Source organism: Malaclemys terrapin, chromosome 4 (assembly GCF_027887155.1).
Source record: "Malaclemys terrapin pileata isolate rMalTer1 chromosome 4, rMalTer1.hap1, whole genome shotgun sequence".
In the NCBI taxonomy this organism is placed as follows: domain Eukaryota; kingdom Metazoa; phylum Chordata; order Testudines; family Emydidae; genus Malaclemys; species Malaclemys terrapin.
The window spans coordinates 80,028,966-80,048,714 of record NC_071508.1 but is presented as its reverse complement, the minus strand read 5'-3'; the positions used below and the strand labels follow the sequence as shown (position 1 = coordinate 80,048,714).

The 19,749-nt window shown below is 51.0% G+C and overlaps 1 protein-coding gene across 2 annotated transcripts; it reads left to right on the top strand.

The window, feature by feature from the left end:
* The first annotated feature begins 2,409 nt into the window (after positions 1-2,409).
* On the top strand, positions 2,410-19,200 carry CHST1 (carbohydrate sulfotransferase 1). 2 transcript variants are annotated; one of them, XM_054026738.1, is made up of 2 exons: positions 2,410-3,279; positions 17,291-19,200. In XM_054026738.1, exon 2 carries the CDS (start codon positions 17,335-17,337, stop codon positions 18,592-18,594), a length of 1,260 nt encoding a protein of 419 aa, XP_053882713.1. In that variant the 5' UTR covers positions 2,410-3,279; positions 17,291-17,334; the 3' UTR covers positions 18,595-19,200. The 2 variants fall into 2 exon arrangements, with proteins under 2 accessions (XP_053882713.1, XP_053882714.1); XM_054026739.1 differs by lacking the exon at positions 2,410-3,279 and adding an exon at positions 16,358-16,424.
* The last annotated feature ends 549 nt before the right edge of the window (positions 19,201-19,749 follow it).

Here is a 19,749-nt window from a genome sequence, read left to right as displayed (position 1 = left end):
CTCCCAAACTAGCAAAAGCCACCAGTCCTTGCTGAGACCAACTGACTAACCAAACGTGGAGCTTTTGGGCCAAATAACGGAGTTTAAATGAGCTTAAGAAAATAGAAACAGGTCCAAGAAAGAAGATCATCTCAGTTTTAAACCCTCACTCTCCCAAATACCAATTTGCCTCATACCTTCAGAAAAATTCTGCCCTGTCATAGGAATGAACGTGTGTAGTGTCAAGTGGCTTGATTTCATTTTGGTTCAGAAGAGGCGGTAGGTCAAAACTGGCCTTACAGCAGCAGGTTTGTTTCAACTTTAACTATGGACAGATTTGCGTCTTTCCACAGCACAGTGAATGGATCAGGTAACTGCACTGGCTCACTTAGGTTCCCCAGCTGGGGCTGGCATTGTCTCTTGCTCAGGTGTCTGCATAGCGTGTATGTCCAAAGGGAAAGCTTTAGTCACTGGGTCCTGAGTCAGTGCTTGATAGCACCGTGGAAATCCTAGGGGAGCATGCAGACCTCCTCCTATCCCAGTTGGAGTATTTTTATCTGAGACAATGATGTGCCAAGGGCTATTGTGCCAATATTGTTTTCTTGTTTCCAGAAGTACTGGTGTTTCTAGGAGCTGGGGTGAAGTTCAGGGAAAACAGGAGTTTTGAACACGGCGACTGGTGTTACCTTGTAAATGTCCTCGCTAAGATCCAGGTAAATGAGAGAGGGGAGACCTTAAATCAAACAAGAGGCCATCAGTCTAACAGTGGACGATGTAATAAATGACATGAATGGCACTAGATGCTGCTGCTATGGACAGAGGTGTGATATTAAAAAGCAATAATTGCACAATAAACAAACAAACAAACAAACCCTTTGAAGTGGCCATTGGATGTCCAGCCACTGAAAGAATGAGGACATAGTCCCTTTCCAAAGTTTTCTGCAATTAGATTAAGGGACTAGTATTGATGTGATATTTAAAAAAATAGGAACAAAAGGTTAGAGAATTTTAGACATCAGCTTTAAGACCCTGATATTCCCAAAGTTGGAGATTAGATCCTGAAATGCAAAAGATACAGGTGAAGATTTTGATATTCCCAAATTATGATTCATGGGACTTGAATTAAGAGCCTGGTAATTTTGAATTCCGCATTGCAGCTCTGGAATGTTAGGATTCCAGCACTTCCAGGAATGTCTCTTTTTATTGATACAATTCCTGAGAATGGACTTAGAATCCACTGTTCCTCCTACCCTGGTTACCACTCTGCAGGCTGCTAACGGGAACGGAACATTTCTGAGCTTCTTATTAACATTCAAATATCATGAATCCTTAGTTACATTTTGTGAATTCTAGAGTTTGAGGTGGAAATTTAGCAATCCCTGAACTGGAGAGACAACTTCCAGCAAACCCGAGTGTTGTTAGGAGTTGAGTATTTCTAAAATTAGTGTTAAAGGAAAACTGCTGTGATTCTTTATAACATCTCAGACCATCCATAAACAAATACTAAATAAGATGGGATACATAAAAAAGGAACATTCACCGTACTGTCTCCAGAATGATCAACAGTGTCCCACTGGAAGTTGCCATTTAAAATTAGGCCTCGTCTGACGATGTAGGTTAGGGCACAGAAACTGCAGATCAGCAATGCATGGCAAAAAGGAAACATTCAAAGTTGTTGGAAGGAAACTTCTAACCTATTTTAGGTAATTTAGTTGGGACACTTTGAAATAAACCAAAAAATACTGTAAAAACGGGACTTAGAGCAGCTTTGAAAGTCCCTACTTTCCCCTGCATTCAAATGGGAGCTGCATTTCCTGACCCTCACTCGGGGCCCCCTAGACTGTCATGATGGCATCTTTCTGTCTGATTTTTAATTATTCTTTCATTTTAAATGATACTGTAAGTCTCTTCTCAGACTACTGATCCCTAGCTGCAGCAGAGCTACTAAGATCCCAGGAGGCATAGAACCCGAGGCATTCCTAACACAGGTAATTGTTACAAAATAAATTTTAAAAAAATTAAAACCAGGCCTCATCAGCCATTCAGAAGCCAGCAATCTGGCCTGAGGCAAGCAAGTGGAGTGGTGAAATGATGCTCTGTCAGTTCACAGTTGGAGACCTGAGTGAGTCTCAGCTTAACCCCTAATGGATGTTCGGTCACGTTACAAATTCACAGCCCAGTCTGTCTTGTTGGCTGCCTATGCTTACAAGCAGGACCGGGTTACTGTTCTTCCATCCCCCCCACCTAGGAGCGGCTTTCCTCATTTAGTTCGCGACTGTCCAGAAACAGCAATGAGTGATTTTTTTATATAAACGGAGCATGAAAATCTTTAGGGGGTTGGCCCCTTTAAGACGGAGAGAAGACTTATCTGGAAGCATAAAAGTTCTCTGCTGGTTGGGCAGAACAAAGCAGCTAATGCTGAGGTCTAGTGCCACTGACTTACCCTAGGCAGAATCCACTGGCTCTCCTGCTGCCAATCTCCATTGAAAGTAGAAGGAAGGAAGCCAGACTAGAGATTTGGAACGGGGATGTTTCACCTACTGAGGCAGTGCAGAGCATGGGCTGTGCACTAACCCTAGAGAGGGGTGGGGATGATGACAGAGCGAGAGAGGGGGGCTGGCTGCATATTTGGCTCTGCTGAGCAGGCTGCTTGTTGTGCAGTTGTAGCTCAAGCCCAGAGCAGCTGCCAGCCTGAGAAAAGCTGTGCAAGGAGGGAAAGAGAGAGAGGCTCTGCTCTCACATCCTGGACTGTGCGTGCTGGAAGAGGGACTCGGGGGCTGCAAGGGGAGCTGAGCTGGAGGGGCGTGGACACGGGACCTGCACCCCATGCCTTGTTTGCTGCTTTCCCTGCGGTCTCCGCACAGGCAGCAGAAGGATTTCCCTTGCTTGTTACAGGCATGAGTCCCCATTGCCGCCCCTGCTGAAGCGCCCCCCAGGTGCCTGGCTCTCTCTCTCAGTGACTGGGGGAGGCTGGTCCCCCCCCCCCAGAGCTCCCAGGGAAGGGGGGGCAACTTGTGCCTAGCTCTGTAGAAGCTGTTCCCCTGGGCTGCAGCAGGAGGGGGCAGTGCAGCAGGGACCCCCGGAGGGAGCCGAGCTGTGCGGCTCTCCTGCCTGCCCCCTGGGCCATGCAGAGGGGCCAGTGAGGGCTCAGCCTGCCAGGAAGATGCTGCCGCCGCTGCTCGCCGGGACGGAGGGAGCCTGAACTGCGGCTAGAGGATGGGGCCAGCAGCCGCCCTGGCTCAATGAGCTGCGGGGAGTTCCTGCCGCTGCGCCCGGAGCGGCTCCGCACTTCATCCCCAGGTAGGTGGATGGGGGCGAACCCGGCCGCTCAGGCTCCTGCAGGGGCGGGCTGGGCACGGATGTGCGACCCCCTCCTTCCCGGGCAGCGAAGAAGAGCTCACCGGCTGCTCCTCCCAGGAGAGCCAGCAACGGTGGGTGGGGGCGATGCCTGGGGGCCAGGACTGAGCCCCCATTTTGGGGGGGACCGTACGGTGGGAGCAAGGGCTGATCCCCATTTTTGCAGGAGGGAAACTGCACTGGAATATGGGATTTGCTTTGCTGGCTCAGACCGGGGTGTCCACCCAGCCAGTGGCCTATCACAGGCCATGGCCAGGTATTTCAGAGGAAGAAATCCCTTAGCAAAGGGATGGGGAGGCGATTCCCATTGAGGCGAGAGGAATGGGGATGATACCAATTTAAGAGGGTGGCATCAGCGTATGGTGGATGATTCCCAGTCAGGGCAGTGAGGCGGCTCAGTGCTGGGTGCTTAGGGGGCTTTACTTATCACCCTTAATAAGGCTAGCAACTGTACCAAAAATGCTAGAAAGTTCCAGCCTTGTGCTGAGCTGGGAGGCTGCATTGAGGACACACAGGGCAGAAGGCTTCAGACTCCCATGGAGCTGATCTTTCCTTGTGCAAAAATACTGGGCACTTGAGCTGTGCCGTTTCTTCCCAAGATGAAAGGCATGGGGCGGCAGAGTAGGAAGATTTCCTATTCCCCAGCCATACCAAGCACAGGGCAGGGCTCCATGGGAATGCCCCGTTGGCTACTTCCTTCTTCCTACCTGCCCCAGAGGTGATGGGGTGTCTGCTACTTTCCTACTCTCCTGCCCTTGCAACCCTGTCCTTAGTGTTACCTGCCACAACTTTCCAGGGGAATGAAAAATCACCTGGTGTGCCTAGGCGGAGTCATTTCTCCAGCCATTCCTATTTTTCAGACCTTTGTTCTGTCTGCACAGACCAGAGTGGCCCTTCTCCTGCCAGATTTGGATTTCCTCTATTCACAGATCCACAATGGCGCCAGTCCTGGGATATGATCCCTTAGGAGCTCCCTCTGGGGCAAAAGGGGAAGCAATTACAAGTGGGTTTTAGCAACCTCTTGATCAAAACCTGGCGGTAGAAATGAGCCTCAGTGAAAACTTCCTTTTCTTTATAAATGATCACCATTGCTTGGAATAATTTCCCTAATGCCACCAGGAGGCCAGACTCCCTGTCCCTTTGTGCAGCCTGGTCTGGTTTGCTTGGGTATTTGTAGCTCTTGGAAGGACTTTAGAGGCTGGAAACAATCAGTTGCTTATATAACTGGATGCTGGAGCATCCTTTAGTCCCAAGCTGGTCTGAACTACCTGAAACAGGTGAGGGGCAAGGGGGTTGAGTTCTCACCAATACCCAGCCTAATGTAAACTAAGGGACTTTTTATAATGGAGATTCCATACAGGAATGCTGAATAGTTAAGGGGTTGGGCTTTTGAAGGATCCAGATATTTAATGAAAAGGGGAAACAGGGGGAGGAGGGATGGCTCAGTGGAGATCCAGGTTCTAGTCCCTGCTATGCCCTGAACTACCTGTGTGAGCCTGGGCAAGTCACTTAGCTTCTCCAGGCCTCAGTTTCCCATCTGTAAAATGGGGATAATAATGCTTTCTTACTTCATGGGGGGGTCCCAGAGAGGAGATGAGAACTGCTGGGATGAAAGCACCACCCATTGAAATATAATGAAATGATGCCCCTATGAACAAGTTGGTCATGGGACAGACAGATAGAAAGAGGGAGTTGCTGTAAGGCGGTTATAATGAGCTTTCAAATAGCCAGAGAAGCTCCTGGTGTGAATTGACAGAATGGGCTGGAAGACAGTTCAGAGGAAGATGGAAGCCAGGAGAAGCTGTATTAGGCATAGCCAGACAGTACAGACTGAAAGGTAGATGCTGTGCAGAGGGATAACTAGATACAGGTTGATTGTTGTGATAGGAAAACATTTGGGTTGGCTGGGGCTGGAGTTTGTTGCCAAAAATTAATTAGCTCAAAATGCCGGTGCCAGCAAAAATAAGGCTCTAAAATAAAATAAAACAAACAAACAAACAAATCACAATCAGAAATCACCATGGAGGATTTCAATGGGGGTGGGGGAGGGCACATTGTCCTACTGCACATTGTGATGGTGCCTTTCATCCTAAAGGATCCCACAGCCACCTCTGGGGTGGAGGAGGCAGCTTGGTGGATGAACAACACACCACGTAAGAGTAAGAAAGGTTTAGAGCAGGGACGCCCTACCTTTAGGAAAGGTACCATGGGATCTTTCATGCAGAACAGACAGGTCCTCAGCTTTTAAGGTCCCATTTGAAGTGCTCACCTTAGCTCGTCAGGAAAATGAAGGGTGCGTTGACCCTGCTGGGATTTGTAGAGAAGCTGTATTCCTACAGGACTAAAGAAGCGGCAAGACTATTCCATGGCAATACGGGACCCCTCCCCACTTCCATCTTGACTGGCCTTGCTGTGCCTAGGTGCCGGGACAGATAGTGCACATGCCTGGGTCCACTGCAGTACCTAGCGGTGGGTGTCTGCCATTAGTAAGGGGTGGGTAGGAAATGGCTCCTTCCTGTTATTTTAAGACCAGGTTTCCCAGTTTGATCCCCCTTTGCTTCTGCAGAGCAGTGTGTGGCACAGCTTATAGAGGGAGATACTAACAGCTCCATCAGAGGCGTCCCAGGTGGCCGCATCTCACCCCAATGGCCCTACAGATTTCCAGAGACTCAAATCTGACTAAGTCACTGTAACTGAGCCAAATGCTCGGCATTAAACCCCATCAAGACCCTGTCTCCCCTGCCTGAATGGCCTCAACAGTTTGTTTTAAGAAACAAAGTCATTCCTCAATCACGGGGTGTCAAGAAGCAGTAGAGCCAGAGCCTGCTGGTCCCCACTGGGCTTTGTTTTGCAATCCTGCAACTTCATTGCTGTGGCTGGGCTGTGAGCTCCTGCAGAAACAGCCCTGCGAAGTGAGAGTCTGGCTGGCCTGTTAACCGGCCAGTGCCGCGAAGAGGCACTGCTGGTCTCTCCATGTCTCTGCTTCCCTCTCTGCAAAATAGGGATAGTAACCATTCACCCTGCCCGGAGAGCATGGTGGGCTCCAGGGATGGAAGGTGCTATGATGAGACAGTGCTACTGAATTATTCTTAGTTACAGGGTCAGGGGTAGGGCAGCTGGGCTAAGATTGTGTAAAAGGTAAAGGGAACTGCAGCAAGTGCATAATGGTTGGTACGGGTGGGTGTGGCACCTGTGCACAAGTGTGGCTAGGCCTTGGGGCAGGTCTGTTTTTTGGGTGTGTGCCCCCAGAGAAGCCTACTTCAGTAATGACTCCCAACTGCTGCAGTAACGCCAGTGTCAGTGGAAGGGGTTTGGCTCGAGGCTGTAGACTCATGGAGTGGATTTGATATGGCTGTGCGTGTGCACTGCCCTGTGTATCTGTGTAAGTGTGTGTACGTAACTGCCTGCCAGGGGGGTGTCGGCACTGCAGTCCATCTGCTGCTGTCCCTTTCGTTCTTAGACTACAGGACCCTAAATCTCCCTGAGCATTTGATATTCACAATCATGTTCTAAGCTGGTCCCAAAGTCCTGAGTCACTGTATGGTTTCCATGGAAACAGACTTGTTCCTTGTAATCAGTTTTGGGGGTAGACACAATGTTTGGTGGCAGCATTGCACACCTGCAGAGAGGGGTCAGCCCCCATCCAGACCCACTGTGGTGGGAGCAGTGCAGGGCTCTACTGGATAGGAATGAAGGGCTCCTGCTTCACTCCTTCTCTCAGCCACAGCAACAGGCTGTCAGCAAGGTGGCTGGCTTTTACTTTAGCTCTCAGTAGGGCTGCGCATGGTGTGATGTGGCACCTCCACTGCCTTCAGGTGCCTCTGGCTTCCAACCCTTTGCCCTAACGGCACGGTCCCTCTCCGCCCTGCTGGCTGTCTGAATCTTCTCCTTCCCCCTCATCTCCTCTCCCCGCTAGCCCTATTTTCACCAGTGAGCCGGGCCTCAATACAGCCCCTCATTTCACAGAGATTGCATAGATGGGAAGGCAGGAGCTGCTGAAAGAGGCTGGGGCACCCAAATCCGGCTAGCAAAGCCAAGAGCATGAAATAGTGAGGGAGAGAGAGGTGAGCAGCCTCAGCGACACACCAAAAGAGGAGTGAGCAACCACAAAACATAACCCTCAGGAGCATCAGTAAGCTTCCTAACAGCAACGATAATACATAATTATTATTATTAACACCTTCCATTTTAAAGCATATGCCACTCCAGAGGAATCCAAAAGTACTTTACAGACCATAGGAATTACTTCACTTGCACTGGGTGCAGCCACCTTTTGGGAGGAGCAACAAGTAAGGCATCTGCACAGCAATACTACACAACCTTTTAGGGCAGGGGGGAAAAAAAGATTCCTGTATTCAGTCAAAGCTACAGAGGGAATTTAGGGCAGCAGAATGGACTAACTTGCATTGGGATTGGATCAGATGATGGATGGGAGACACACCCCAGCTTCAAAGAAGTGACATGAGCTCTTGAATGACCACAAGAGATTTGACAGCACCTCCAGCTGCACAGCACCTCTTAGTACCAGGCTGGAACGTTGGGCCCAGCAGATTCAGAGAGCGGAATATCCCCTACACCAATCACTGCAGCAGCTTGCGTTTTCTACTGACCAGATGTATCCTGCTTAGCTTGTAAGATCAGCCATGATCAGAGCATACAGCTGTGCACTCCCATTATGGAGCTATAAAAGCAAGTCAGTAGCATCAAACTTGTTAAGAGAATCCCTCGCTCAGGGACTCCGTCCCAGGGGCTTTGCGGTGTCCAGCCACACTTGTTGCTCAGTTTGAGGGTAATTCACTTATACCATTCAGGTTAATTCACTGCGCTTATCTCTAATGCTCCTGGATTGTCAGGCTGGCTTTCTGCCTGCACTGTCAGCAGGGTAGCTGTGCCAGCCAGGAGAGGTGGATGCAGGTGTTTGCACCCACCTTTGCCTCCTTTCATGGGTGTTTCACTGCCTTTAACCCTCTTCCTATGAGGCAGTGGGAATCTGGGGTGGGGAGGGGAGACTGGAGCAGCCCCTCTGGAATTTTGTTTTTAAAATTGACACTCTCCATATCCCAGTGCCAAGAATGGCTGGGAGCATCCTGCTACAATTGGCACCATTCCATTGGTCATTGCATGGCATCCTGGGGACAGCATGGGCCGGAAGTGATCACAGACAGTGTTCAGAGGTCAAGGGGAAGGAATGCCAACCCCAAAGGTTCAAAAATCAGGATTCCGGCCCACAAAATAATGAGATTGGCCCCAAAATGATGATTTAAAAAAATGTATTGTTTTTGGCTTGTCATTTGATTTTTGAATTCACTATTAGCAATGCCCACTCTCCCAAATTTACTGGACAAGGTGATTTCTGGCCCCCTGTGCAGGCACTCTCACCCCCACATCTGCCTGTCCTCTGCCCAACAATTTATTCTGTCTACCCAGCCTCTGAATCAATCCTGTCCCCTCAGTCCCTGCATCAGTTCTGCCCAGATGTTAGTTCTGGTTGTCTGTGCAACCCCAGCCTCACCTCTACTCCTCCTGCAGCTTGTGGGGTTCTTCATTCTCTCTTTCCAGGCATGACGGTGGTGGGCTGCAGCTAGGTCTTTCTCCCACTTCCAGGCTGGGTATGGCACTGAGGCAGAGGAGCGGGGAGCAGAGCCTCCCTGAGCTGTTGGGATCTTTCTTCTCCCTCCTCCTCTCTGGTGAGACTGGTGTGGGCTCTTGAGGGGTGGGGAGGAAGCAGTGAGCTCTGCCTGCTTCCTGCAGCTGCACTGATAGGATGCTCTTCCTCAGGAGGTGGGTCAGTGGGGCAGGGGACCAATCAGAAGGGGTTTCCCACAGGCAGGGGTGAAATTCCCATGTGGGCTGGAGCTTCCCTCCTCACCACAAGATGGGATCCAGCCGTTGCAAAAATCCTCTCACTTGCAAAAAAATCACAAGAGTTGGCAACACTGAATTAGCCTAGAGCCCTTCCTGGTAGTAGTGGCAGGCACTGGCAGATGAGGGTCATGAACAAAGGACAAGGAAGGGCAGAGTTCAGGTCCCCGTGCTGGGCGCTCCCGGCACATGAAAGGTCACTCCTCCCTGCTTGTAGCTGGTGTATTGAGGCAATGCAGCCCATGCATAGCACTGTCAGGTGTAAAAACAACTCACATATAAAGAGGACAATGGGAGCATACAGGCTCAGGTGGTGGGGACAGCTCTCTGTACTCCCCCACCCCATTATCTCCTTCCACAGCTGGGTAGAGATAGAGCCTTGCGCTCCACCTACCCAGGGGAAACCCTGGGTCTATAGCTCCAGCACCGAACAGTTCCAAACAGCCCCATCTCCCTCAGCTGGAAGGAGGGTGGCTTTGAGATAGGGTGTGTAAAGCCAGGAAGGGTGGGGACAGTAGTCTGCTGGGGGGGAGGGGGCTGTGTACGAGGGTGGGGGAGGGAGGTCCTGGAAAGCTGTGCCTTCCAGAGCTGGAGAACCCTGGCGAGGTTACACCATGGGCTCCCAGGACTGGGAAAGGCTTTGCCCCTGGCAATGGCTATATTTCACACTGCTGCAACTAGTAGTTTATCTCCACCAATGGCAGCACTAAGTTACACAAGGTGCTGGCATTTCTACCACCACATCATCTAAGTCTGCCTGGAGCAGGTCCACAGGACACAGTGGGTACAATTCTGGCACCCACCAGTCCCGTGTCTGCCCTTGAATCGCCATTTTGGGGGGGAGCAGGAAATTCTAGACCAATAAACCTAGCGTAGCAGCACCTGTGGGGCCACGTTTTCAAAAGAGCGCAGGGCTAGATTTCCAAGCTCTGGGCGCCCACCAGTGGAGCTGGATTTTCCAAAGAACTCAGCTCCCATTTAGGCTCCTAAATATGGGGCAAGTTCTTGTAAGTGCTCAGCCCCCAGCTGCTGCCCCGTGACACCAATGGGCAGATTTCCAAAAGAGCTCAGTGTGCAATGTGCCCACCTCGTCTGATTATGGTGCTTAAATGGCAGCTGGGCAATTCTGAAAATCTGGCTGCACGGGTGGGGGCTGAGCCCTTCTGAAAATTCTAGCCCTACCACGTGCATGTGTGCCTGCAGCGGTGTGCTGTGTGTTAGGTGTAGTGAGCTGGGGTGTGTCTGTCTCCCCCTCTGGTGGCGTTTGTTACAGCAGCCTGATTATAGGCTCTATGTTTGGCAAGCGGAAGCCAGGAAAAGCCTGGATGGAAGATGATACCCACCCTTGCCAGCAGCTGCTGCTGGGTTAGCACTGTCTGGAACAGCAGTGCAATGGGACCAGGAGCCGTCTCAGTCACAGCCTTGCCAAGCCACTTGGAGAGGGGAGTGTCCCTTGGCCTTCCTGGGGGCTGCCTGCCTTTCCTCATTCACTGCTTCCCATCCCACCTCTGCATCTGGAGGGGCTGCAGCACAGACTCACCTGTCTCCTTCCTGGGGTTAGACTAAACCCAATAAGTGCAGGACTGAGAGGTGGACCCTCCCCACCTTCACCCTGCTGGGGAGGAGGGAAGGGGGGCTGGGATGCCCAGGCAAGTCCTTAGATGATGAAAGCATCTCTGCTTAAGAGGATGCCAGTTTCAGTGAGAGCAGAGGGGTTTCTTTTATACAGCTGGTAGGAGCTGCACTGAACTGGTTTGGAGTTACCTTCCACTTGGGCTGCTCTGGTAGGCGTTGAGCTGTGCCGGTCCCTGCTGGGAGTCGCCTCTCCCTGGCTGCGCTGAGCTGGGCTTGATGGAAAGTTGCTCGTTCTAGATTTGACAGTGACCCAATAGCATGCAATAGGGCTGTTGATGCTGAGAGGTCAGCTCTCTTGCTGAAGTAGCTGTGACAAGCACTGCTGCTGGGAGGCATGAGAGCCTGGCCCTGGGCAAAGGGAGGGAAGACACTTCACACTTTCTTTCAGAATGCAAATCAGGCATCCTGGATGCCTCACCCCAGCAGCTCTCCACTGTCTGCAGCAGGCCAAGGGGCAACAGCCTGCCGGACCGGCGGGTGCTGAGACCTATGAAGGGGGCAGAGAGCGGGCACAATTCAGGCAGGTCACTCACCCCTAGAGTGTTGCCCAGGTTGGGCTTCAGATTTGCTTTCGGTCTCACATGTGTGTCCATACGAATTTCTCCCCCTCTCCCCAGTGCAACCTGGCATAGCTGAAATAGCAAAGGGTGCTGCAGGTCAGGAGCGAGGGTTATCAGCAGAGCTGTGTGTGTGTGGGGAACCTGAGAATGGACCAACCGAATGGGTTGTAGGGCAGTATTCAGGTTTAGTGGCAGAATCTAGGCTCCGGAAGCTTACACAGCACCTGGCTTCACTCTGTGTGGCTGTGGCTGGCATGGTATATCCCGTACTTTCCAAGCTCATAGGCCACACCTGCCCCAATATAGTCCAGGAGAAAGGAAAGAAAGTTCAGAGCCTTTTAGGAGGCCGCAGTGGAACTGGTGGCCACCAGAGGGGAATGGAGAGTTCTCTGCTTGGATATTGCACATAGAAAACTGAAGCTGTTTGGCAACGACTCTGCAGTGCCTGAGAGCCGTGTGCGTGTGAGCCTCCCTTTCCACAGGGCCAGGAGCAGAGAGTAAACCAGGGTCTTGCTCTTCGTCTCTCCTAATTGTGAACAATGAGCCTTAGTAACTGGAACGGTGCGATGGGCGTGTGGCTGGGGAAGCATGGGAAGAACATGCAGAGGTGAAAGCTGTGATTGGAGGCGTTGGAGGAAGCAAGAAGTGGTAAGACATAGGCGGACCCAAAAGAATTCTCTGTGGGTGGGGGTTCGACAGGACACTAGAGAAGCTGTGAGATTTCCTGTATGGATACACTGGTGCCTGGGTCCCTCTGGGGCACCCTCCCTATGCAAGATGGGTACTGATATGCCAAGGCTAGTGTATAGTAGGATCACCAATGGATACATCTCCCTGCTCCCAAGCCACAGCACGGCACTGGCAGGCAGCAGCCCAGAAACCTGTACTAAAACAAAGTGTGGTATATATTTAACACTGGTGAAAGGTGCTAGGTCCAGACCTGATCCTCCTGTTTAGCCCCAGAACAGGTTCAATATGGACAAGGGCAGACTTCCCTCTGCCCCATCAGTGTGGCTCAGCCTTGCCTTAGAGTCCTCGGCCCCTCTGCTCAGGCTGTCAGGAAGAGCACAATTTAGTAATTGTGCAGGTTTGGATCATGGACACCTGCCCAATGGGGGTTGAACTGAAAGCCACCAATTCCTCTGTTCTAGGGGCCACCAAACAGCCATCAGAGAGGAAGAACTTGTGGTCACGGTCAGCCTGGGATGCTGGAACTAGGGGTTGGCTTGAACCCCTGGCTTGAAGTAGTACCACCAACCAAATACATGGTAATAGCTCTCAGCACCCCCACTTCAACAATTGTTCCAGCACCTATGTTGGGATGAATTTGACATGGTGGTGAAAGGCGCCTTGCCCTATTCCCAATGCTCCAAGTCATCCCACCCCCAGAAAAACATGCCTGAGCCTCATGTAGGATTATGAGAGCTGGATAAATAAAATCAAGAGTAAAAACACTGGGGGTTTATGCTGGGCTCCATCTCCCACCCCCGTTGTGTTTCAGAGTGAATGATGCTCGCAGCCTCTCCTGAGAGTCAGGCACGTCAGGGTGATGGGTGTGTCACATGCCTCCAACAGCAGAAACCTCTCAGGGGGAAAATCACCAGGAACTTTGTGCTTTTCCAGGCCTGTTAGGAATTTTAATATGCTAAAGCCACAGAAGCTTTGTGGTTGAACAGGCCCTGCATACTAAAGCTGGCCTGGCCAGTTCAGCTCCCTGATAGAACTCAGAAATCCCCACCTAGTGTTATCCCTTAGCTGCTTCTTTCATTTGCCCTAGAGGAGCCAGCGGTACTGGGTTTTAGTGGCCAGCATGCTTGGGGGGGAAGGGGGAGGGAAGGAAGGAAGGAAGGGAGAGAAAGTGTGTCTGTGTGTGTGTGTGAGTGAGAGAGAGAGAGGAGAGAGAGAGAAACAGGCCTCCCTGCTCTGCTGGGTGTACAGGAACAATGGATTAATTCAGGGAAATCTCAGAGCTGTTTCTCTGGATCAGCGAGTGAGTCTGTGTGTAGAAAAGAGAGGAAAGAAGAGGAGGAATTGGCTAAGGGGAGAGCCTCAGAGGGACCTACTAATATCACTGGGTGATTTGAAAATGTCTGGGTCCATTAAATTGGTTTTGCCTGAAGTTACTGGTCAGCACTTTGATTAGAACCTCAAAGTCCTCTGGCATCTCACTGATGCATATGCAGACACACGGATACACAGGCAGCAACATGCAGGCGCATGCACCATACTCTCACAGAGACACGGATACTGGTACATGCAAAGACCCAGCTGCCTATGGTTCTTCTATAGCACCCATCACTGCAAAATTTAATTGTTAATGTGCAGATCACACAAGCACATATGGGGGCCTACATACATACATAACCGTGTGTGTCATGGCTAAAGGCACACAGATAGTCACACAGAGACACGCATGTGACACATGCAGAGCCTTATTCACAGATGGAGACATGCACCCAGCGCTGCAGCTACAAGTGCACAGAGCTACATGGAGGCACATTCTGTGAGATGTATGTGTAAGGCACTAAATCAGGAGGGAAAACAGAATCCCCAGGGGAAGCTCGTAGTGGGAAGGTTGAGGCTGGGAAGCGTCTAAACCACATTGCTACCCTCCAGGGTGGACTGGCTTGGTCACTGCAGTTAGCATTAGCCATTTGAGTTTGATTTCAAACTCTCCTGGGGAGCAGTCTGGGATAGGGGAGGATAGGATAGGCCCCTCCCAAAGTGATGGAGGAGAATCTGGTTGTGATATCACTTAGTTGTGTGCGCACACACCCTTGTGCATATATGGACACAAATGCCAGTGTACATAGAGATAGCCGTCATTGCAATGCAACGCGTGCGCACGCACACATGCCCCCTCCCATCCATACACTGAGAGCAGGTGCCCCGAGCCTGGTTCACAGCTACTCACGAGAGAGAAGAATAGGATCAGTTGCATCACAGCTGTCTCCAATTTACCTGCTCTGCCAGTGAGCAGATGAGCAGAGTATCCTGCGGGCAGCAGGAAAGCCGCGTGCTGGGCCAACCCTTTGTGGCAGGCTGCAGCCAAGGCTATGAGAGAGAATAGTGTGTAGGAGAGCAGGGGAGCTGCGGCAGCTGCTGGCCAGGGCTGCCCCCCCCCTTTCCTTCTGCTCCAGCCCCTGTACATGCTCTTCTCCTTGCTGAGCTCAGGGTACTGTTACGGGTGAGCAGCAGCTGCACGCTGGGCTGCCCCTGGAGCAAGCGGATGCTGGTGAGTTCAGACAACAAACCAGCACAGACACCCTGGGGTGCAGAGGGGGAGGGGCCTATATTATCCAGCTCATTAAACAGGACTTTCAAATATTAAATCTTCAAAGGTTATTTTCAATATTTTAAACGCCTGTTTCTAATGCTTGGGGGCCTAGCAGGCCACGTGGGTCACAGTAACAGGGTTCCGCCCCTTCTGTTCAAGGGGGCTGGGCTGCAGCCTCACCCCTCTCACCCCCAGGAAACGCTTTCTACTCTTCAGCTTCTCCATCCTTTGCTCATGGTGCTCCCCTTTCGCTTGCTCTTGCCTCTGTGTCACATCCTCACTGCACCTGCCATTTGCACACCCTGTCCCACCTTCAGAACTGGGTTCTGCCACTGACCCCCTTTTGCCAGACTTTCTAGGTTTCCCTTTGAGGCTCTCCTGGGACGGATCAGCGCCTTGCCCTGTCCATGTCTTATAAAGTCTGCCACAAGCTGCTGAAAACACCAGACAACTTAGAAGGAGGTGTCGTCGTCATCGTCACCATCAGCTGTTGTAAGGGAGACCGTGTGCCCTAGGGGATAGTGCACTAGATTGGGACTCAGGAGATGTGTGTTCTATTTCTGACTCTGCCACTGGACTGTTGAGTGACCTTGGACAAATCACTTTGCTGCCCGGGGCCTCAGTTTCCCCATCTGTAAAATAACTATACTGACCACCTTGTAAAGGTCTTTGAGATCTACAGGTGTAAGAGCTTGCTATTATTATTGCAATATGGAGGAGTGTCTAGTCATTGCCCCCAATGCCAACAAGGAGGAAATCACTGTAAAAAAAGTATAAAGCAGAATGAATTAATAAGCTGCCGGGCAGATAACTGTGGTTGTGACAACAGGATGATGTAGCGTGGGGCTGGGGCCCCCCTCCATTTGAATGCAGGAGGCAGCAGGGATGGTGGGAGGTTGGTTCTCATGTTGTTTGTTTTCCAATAGTCTGATTCTATGAACAGTTTTCTCCACCCCAGACATTGAACATCTCCGGCTTTCGCATGCGCTCAAACATTGCTGCTTCCCCTCATCAACACCAGGCTGGGCTCCTGCCGAGCTCTGCTTCCACCAAGAGGCCCAGGCCCAGCTCTGCAGGTAGCAAAGGAGTGACAGCTCTTGCAGAAAGCTGCTGTTGTGAACGTACATTCAGTGAAAGCCTCACTAAGGTGCTGAGGGTTTTAGCACTAATTGCTGAGTCTCCATGTTTCTTGCTTTGAATGCTCACAGGCTTGGAAGCAGTGGTGTTTAGGGCACAATATGGGAAGGTCAGTGGTCTTCAGCATAACCCGTCTTTCAGCAGTTTTATTTGCTGCAGCGTGCAGAAGCAGGAAAACCACCTCCCTCCACTGCCTCAATCAATCATCTTCCACTCCTGGCGAATATACCCTGTTGTCACATCTGTATTGGAGCACGTGGCCTCATGGCTGCCCTCGAGCCCTGCACCCACATCAGCCACAATCCATTTTTCTAGCTGTTTCTAGGGAGCTGCTCATTCTGGGCTCTAGCTCCCACCGGCAGTGAAAGGAACATGTCCAGCTCCAGGAGCTCTGCCACATGTTAGCAAAGTGCCTTGCATTCGGTCTGTGGTGCTGTCTTTGTCGATAGCCCAAACAGGGAGAGAACATGTGGTGTGTGCGTGTTGTTTCTAATATGCCCAATATCATAGTATCTAGGCAGAGGATTGGCCCCAGCTCATGGGGACTCCAGCTGAGAACAGGATCTGAAGGTGGTGGGATTGCACAGCAGCAACTGACGGCAGAACCATTATCACAGGTGCGAGAAGACAAGAATCTTGCTTGATTGTCAGATCCCAGGCTGGGTTTGTAGGGTTGACAGTTAGAAAAGCATGTTGGATCTGGAAGCCCACAATGCTGTGTCAGGCCCATCCAGCTTGCTGAAATCCCTTGAATCTGGACTCTGCACCGTGACTCAGGTTTACCAAACTACCCTGGCCAGGGGGGACTTTGGCAGCTCTAGGAGAGAGAAGTGAATGTGCTGTCACTAGCCTCACTCTGAACAGGCACTTGCTGGCACACACTGGTCACTCTACTGCACTGCCAGCTGGCAGAAAGATGGACTCACCCCGTCTCTAGGTCCCCCGCCCTGTTCTTGCACTCCTACCAGGACTGGCTGCTAGCGACTTTGATTGATGGGGTGACATCTGACTTACATACATTGCACAGCACACAGCCTATGTTTATTGGAGTCCATGAGTTTGCGCAGCTGCCATGAACTCCCCTGGACTGACTGTACATGAAGGTATGTCCATAGTGTAGCCAGGGCCATTGCTCACCTCCTTCCCACAGTCTCGGGTGCCAGGCACAGAGGGAGCTGAGAGCCATACATTTTCTACATGCCTTTCATGCAGGAAGGACCCTATTTCCTGGGTTGAAATTCTCTGTGGATATGGCTTCTGAGGCTAACAGGGTGTGCCTTAATGTTTATTCATCTTGATGGGATAGGATGGGGAGGTGCGTAGCATGGGAATGACTCCCTGAGTTATGGCTGATATCCACCTTGCTAGAGTGCTTACTGGCCTCATTTGTCATTTCACAGTCCGAGCTCCATTCAGTGCAGGGAATACCCAGGGTCCTGAGCAATATTCCCTGCTCAACTTGTGACCTCTCTTTGTGTTGCAGATACTAAGACAACCTGTAAAGAAGCTCCATGAAGGTGACCAGCCATGCAATGTTCCTGGAAGGCTGTCCTCCTACTAGCCTTGGCATCCATCGCAATCCAGTACACGGCGATCCGAACCTTCACAGCCAAGTCCTTCCACAGCTGCCCCATCCCCAATCCCATGAACTGCAGCCTGAGCCAGGAGACTGAGTCGGCTGACAGACTATGTGACGAGAGCCCAACCTTTGCTTATAACCTCTCCAGAAAGACGCATGTCCTGATCCTGGCCACCACCAGAAGTGGCTCCTCTTTTGTTGGACAGTTGTTTAACCAGCACTTTGATGTCTTCTATTTATTTGAGCCCCTGTACCATGTCCAGTACACCTTGATCCCAAAGCTGACCCAGAGCAAGAGCACCACTGACAGGAGGGTCATGCTGGGCGCCAGCAGAGACTTGCTGAGGAGCCTTTATGACTGTGACCTCTACTTTCTTGAGAACTACATCAAACCCCAGCCGGTAAACCATACAACGGACCGGCTCTTCCGCAGGGGGGCCAGCAAGGCCCTGTGCTCGCTGCCAGTTTGTGAATCACTGGGGCCAATTGACATCCACCTGGAGGAAGGGGACTGTGTGAAAAAGTGTGGCACCTTGAACCTGACATTGGCCACTGAGTCATGCAAAGAGCATGGGCATGTGGCCATCAAAACAGTGCGGGTGCCAGAGGTCAGTGACCTCAGAGCCTTGGTGGAGGATCCCAGACTAAACCTGAAGGTTATACAGCTGGTGAGGGACCCCAGAGGTATCTTGGCTTCCAGGAGCGAGACCTTCCGAGACACCTACAGGCTTTGGAGGATCTGGGATGGTACTGGCAGGAAGCCCTACAACCTGGATGTGACCCAGCTTACCACGGTCTGCGAGGACTTCTTGAACTCTGTATCCACTGGACTAAACCGACCACCTTGGCTTAAGGGCAAATACATGCTGGTAAGGTACGAAGACCTGGCCAGAAATCCCATGAAAAAGACTGAGGAGATTTACGGTTTCCTGGGTATTCCCATGGACAGCAATGTTGAGCGATGGATACAAAACAACACAAGAGGGGACAGGTCCTCGGCCAAACACAAATATGGGACTGTCCGGAACTCGGCGGCGACAGCAGAGAAATGGCGGTTCCGCCTCTCCTACGAAATTGTGGAGTTTACTCAGAACGCCTGCCAGCAGGTGCTGGCGCAGCTCGGCTACAAAATGGCGGCCTCGGAGGAGGAGCTGAAGAACCTCTCCATCAGCCTGGTGGAAGAAAGGGACTTCCTGCCCTTCTCGTAACCCAGGCATTGTGCCCTCTTTTTGATATGGACTGTTTCTAATTGTTGCCTTATTTGATTTGATTTTATTCCCCCCCCCCTCTCTCTCCAAAATTTGCACTAAATCTTGAATGGGAATCTCAATGGCATTAACGCGAGGAAGCTGCTCCCTCTCACGGTGCGCTTTGGACGCAAGGGCATTGGGTGTCTCAGAGCAAGAGCTAGAACTGTGGCTGGGTAACAATGTTTACAAAACACACACAATGTATAAAACAACCTTCAAGTTTTCCAAACCGAAGGGTACCTGGGGTACTGTACTTTTGCACTGTTTACTTTTACAATGTAAGAGATAAATATATATAATTTATGAATGGTGGTGTCCCCTTGACCATAATTCCCCTTGCCTCCCGGTTCCAAGCAGGTTATGCTGTTAGCTGAATGTGGAATAACCTCCTCGTTTTTCAATCTCGTTTCGATATGTCTGTTTGTTTAAGTCGTGTTATTGGGCTGGGCAGTTAGTCGGTTGCTGATCCATGGTTGTTTGGTAACACCTGTGACATTTCTTTGTGCCAAAAAAAAAAAAATTAGTTGATTGGGCGGTTTGCTAAAAACAAACAAACAAAATTAATGCTTTATCTCTGTGTTTTCTGTAAATAAAAGAGTGCAATGAAACTGACCGTTCCTGGGGGGTGAAATTCAACTGGAAGAGCTCAGTAAATGCAGCTAGGGCATAAATATGACATGACTCCCCCGGCATCAATAGGACTGACCCACCCCGTGGGGTAGGATGTAGCTGTCCCCTTCAAAGCATAGGAATGGCACAAGGGAATGAAGGTGAGGGAGACAGGGTACAGAGATGCAAGCCAAGAGTGGGCTAGGCTGACCCTGGAGACTCATTCGTCGCTGGGGAAGGAATGGGGTTTCAGAATTTGCCACTGGCTGCAATTCACTCTCTCTCGCTCAGGTGTGTGCATGTTCGTATTCAAAGTGTGTAAAAATGCAGCTCGTTCAGTAAAATAACAATAATTTGAAAGCGTCTTCTGGCCTGAGGCCTGCTTAGAGGGGATCTTTTGGCAGAAGCATTGACGGGGGCCCATGTAGCGTGCCCAGCAGCCTGGGTATTGCACCGAGAGAAATCACGTGCCCAGGTACTGATCCAATCAACATGGCCTCTGGC

Coding starts and splice junctions, on each gene's coding strand:
- CHST1 (XM_054026738.1), top strand. CDS start 17,335: ATGCAATGTTCCTGGAAGGCTGTCCTCCTACTAGCCTTGGCATCCATC.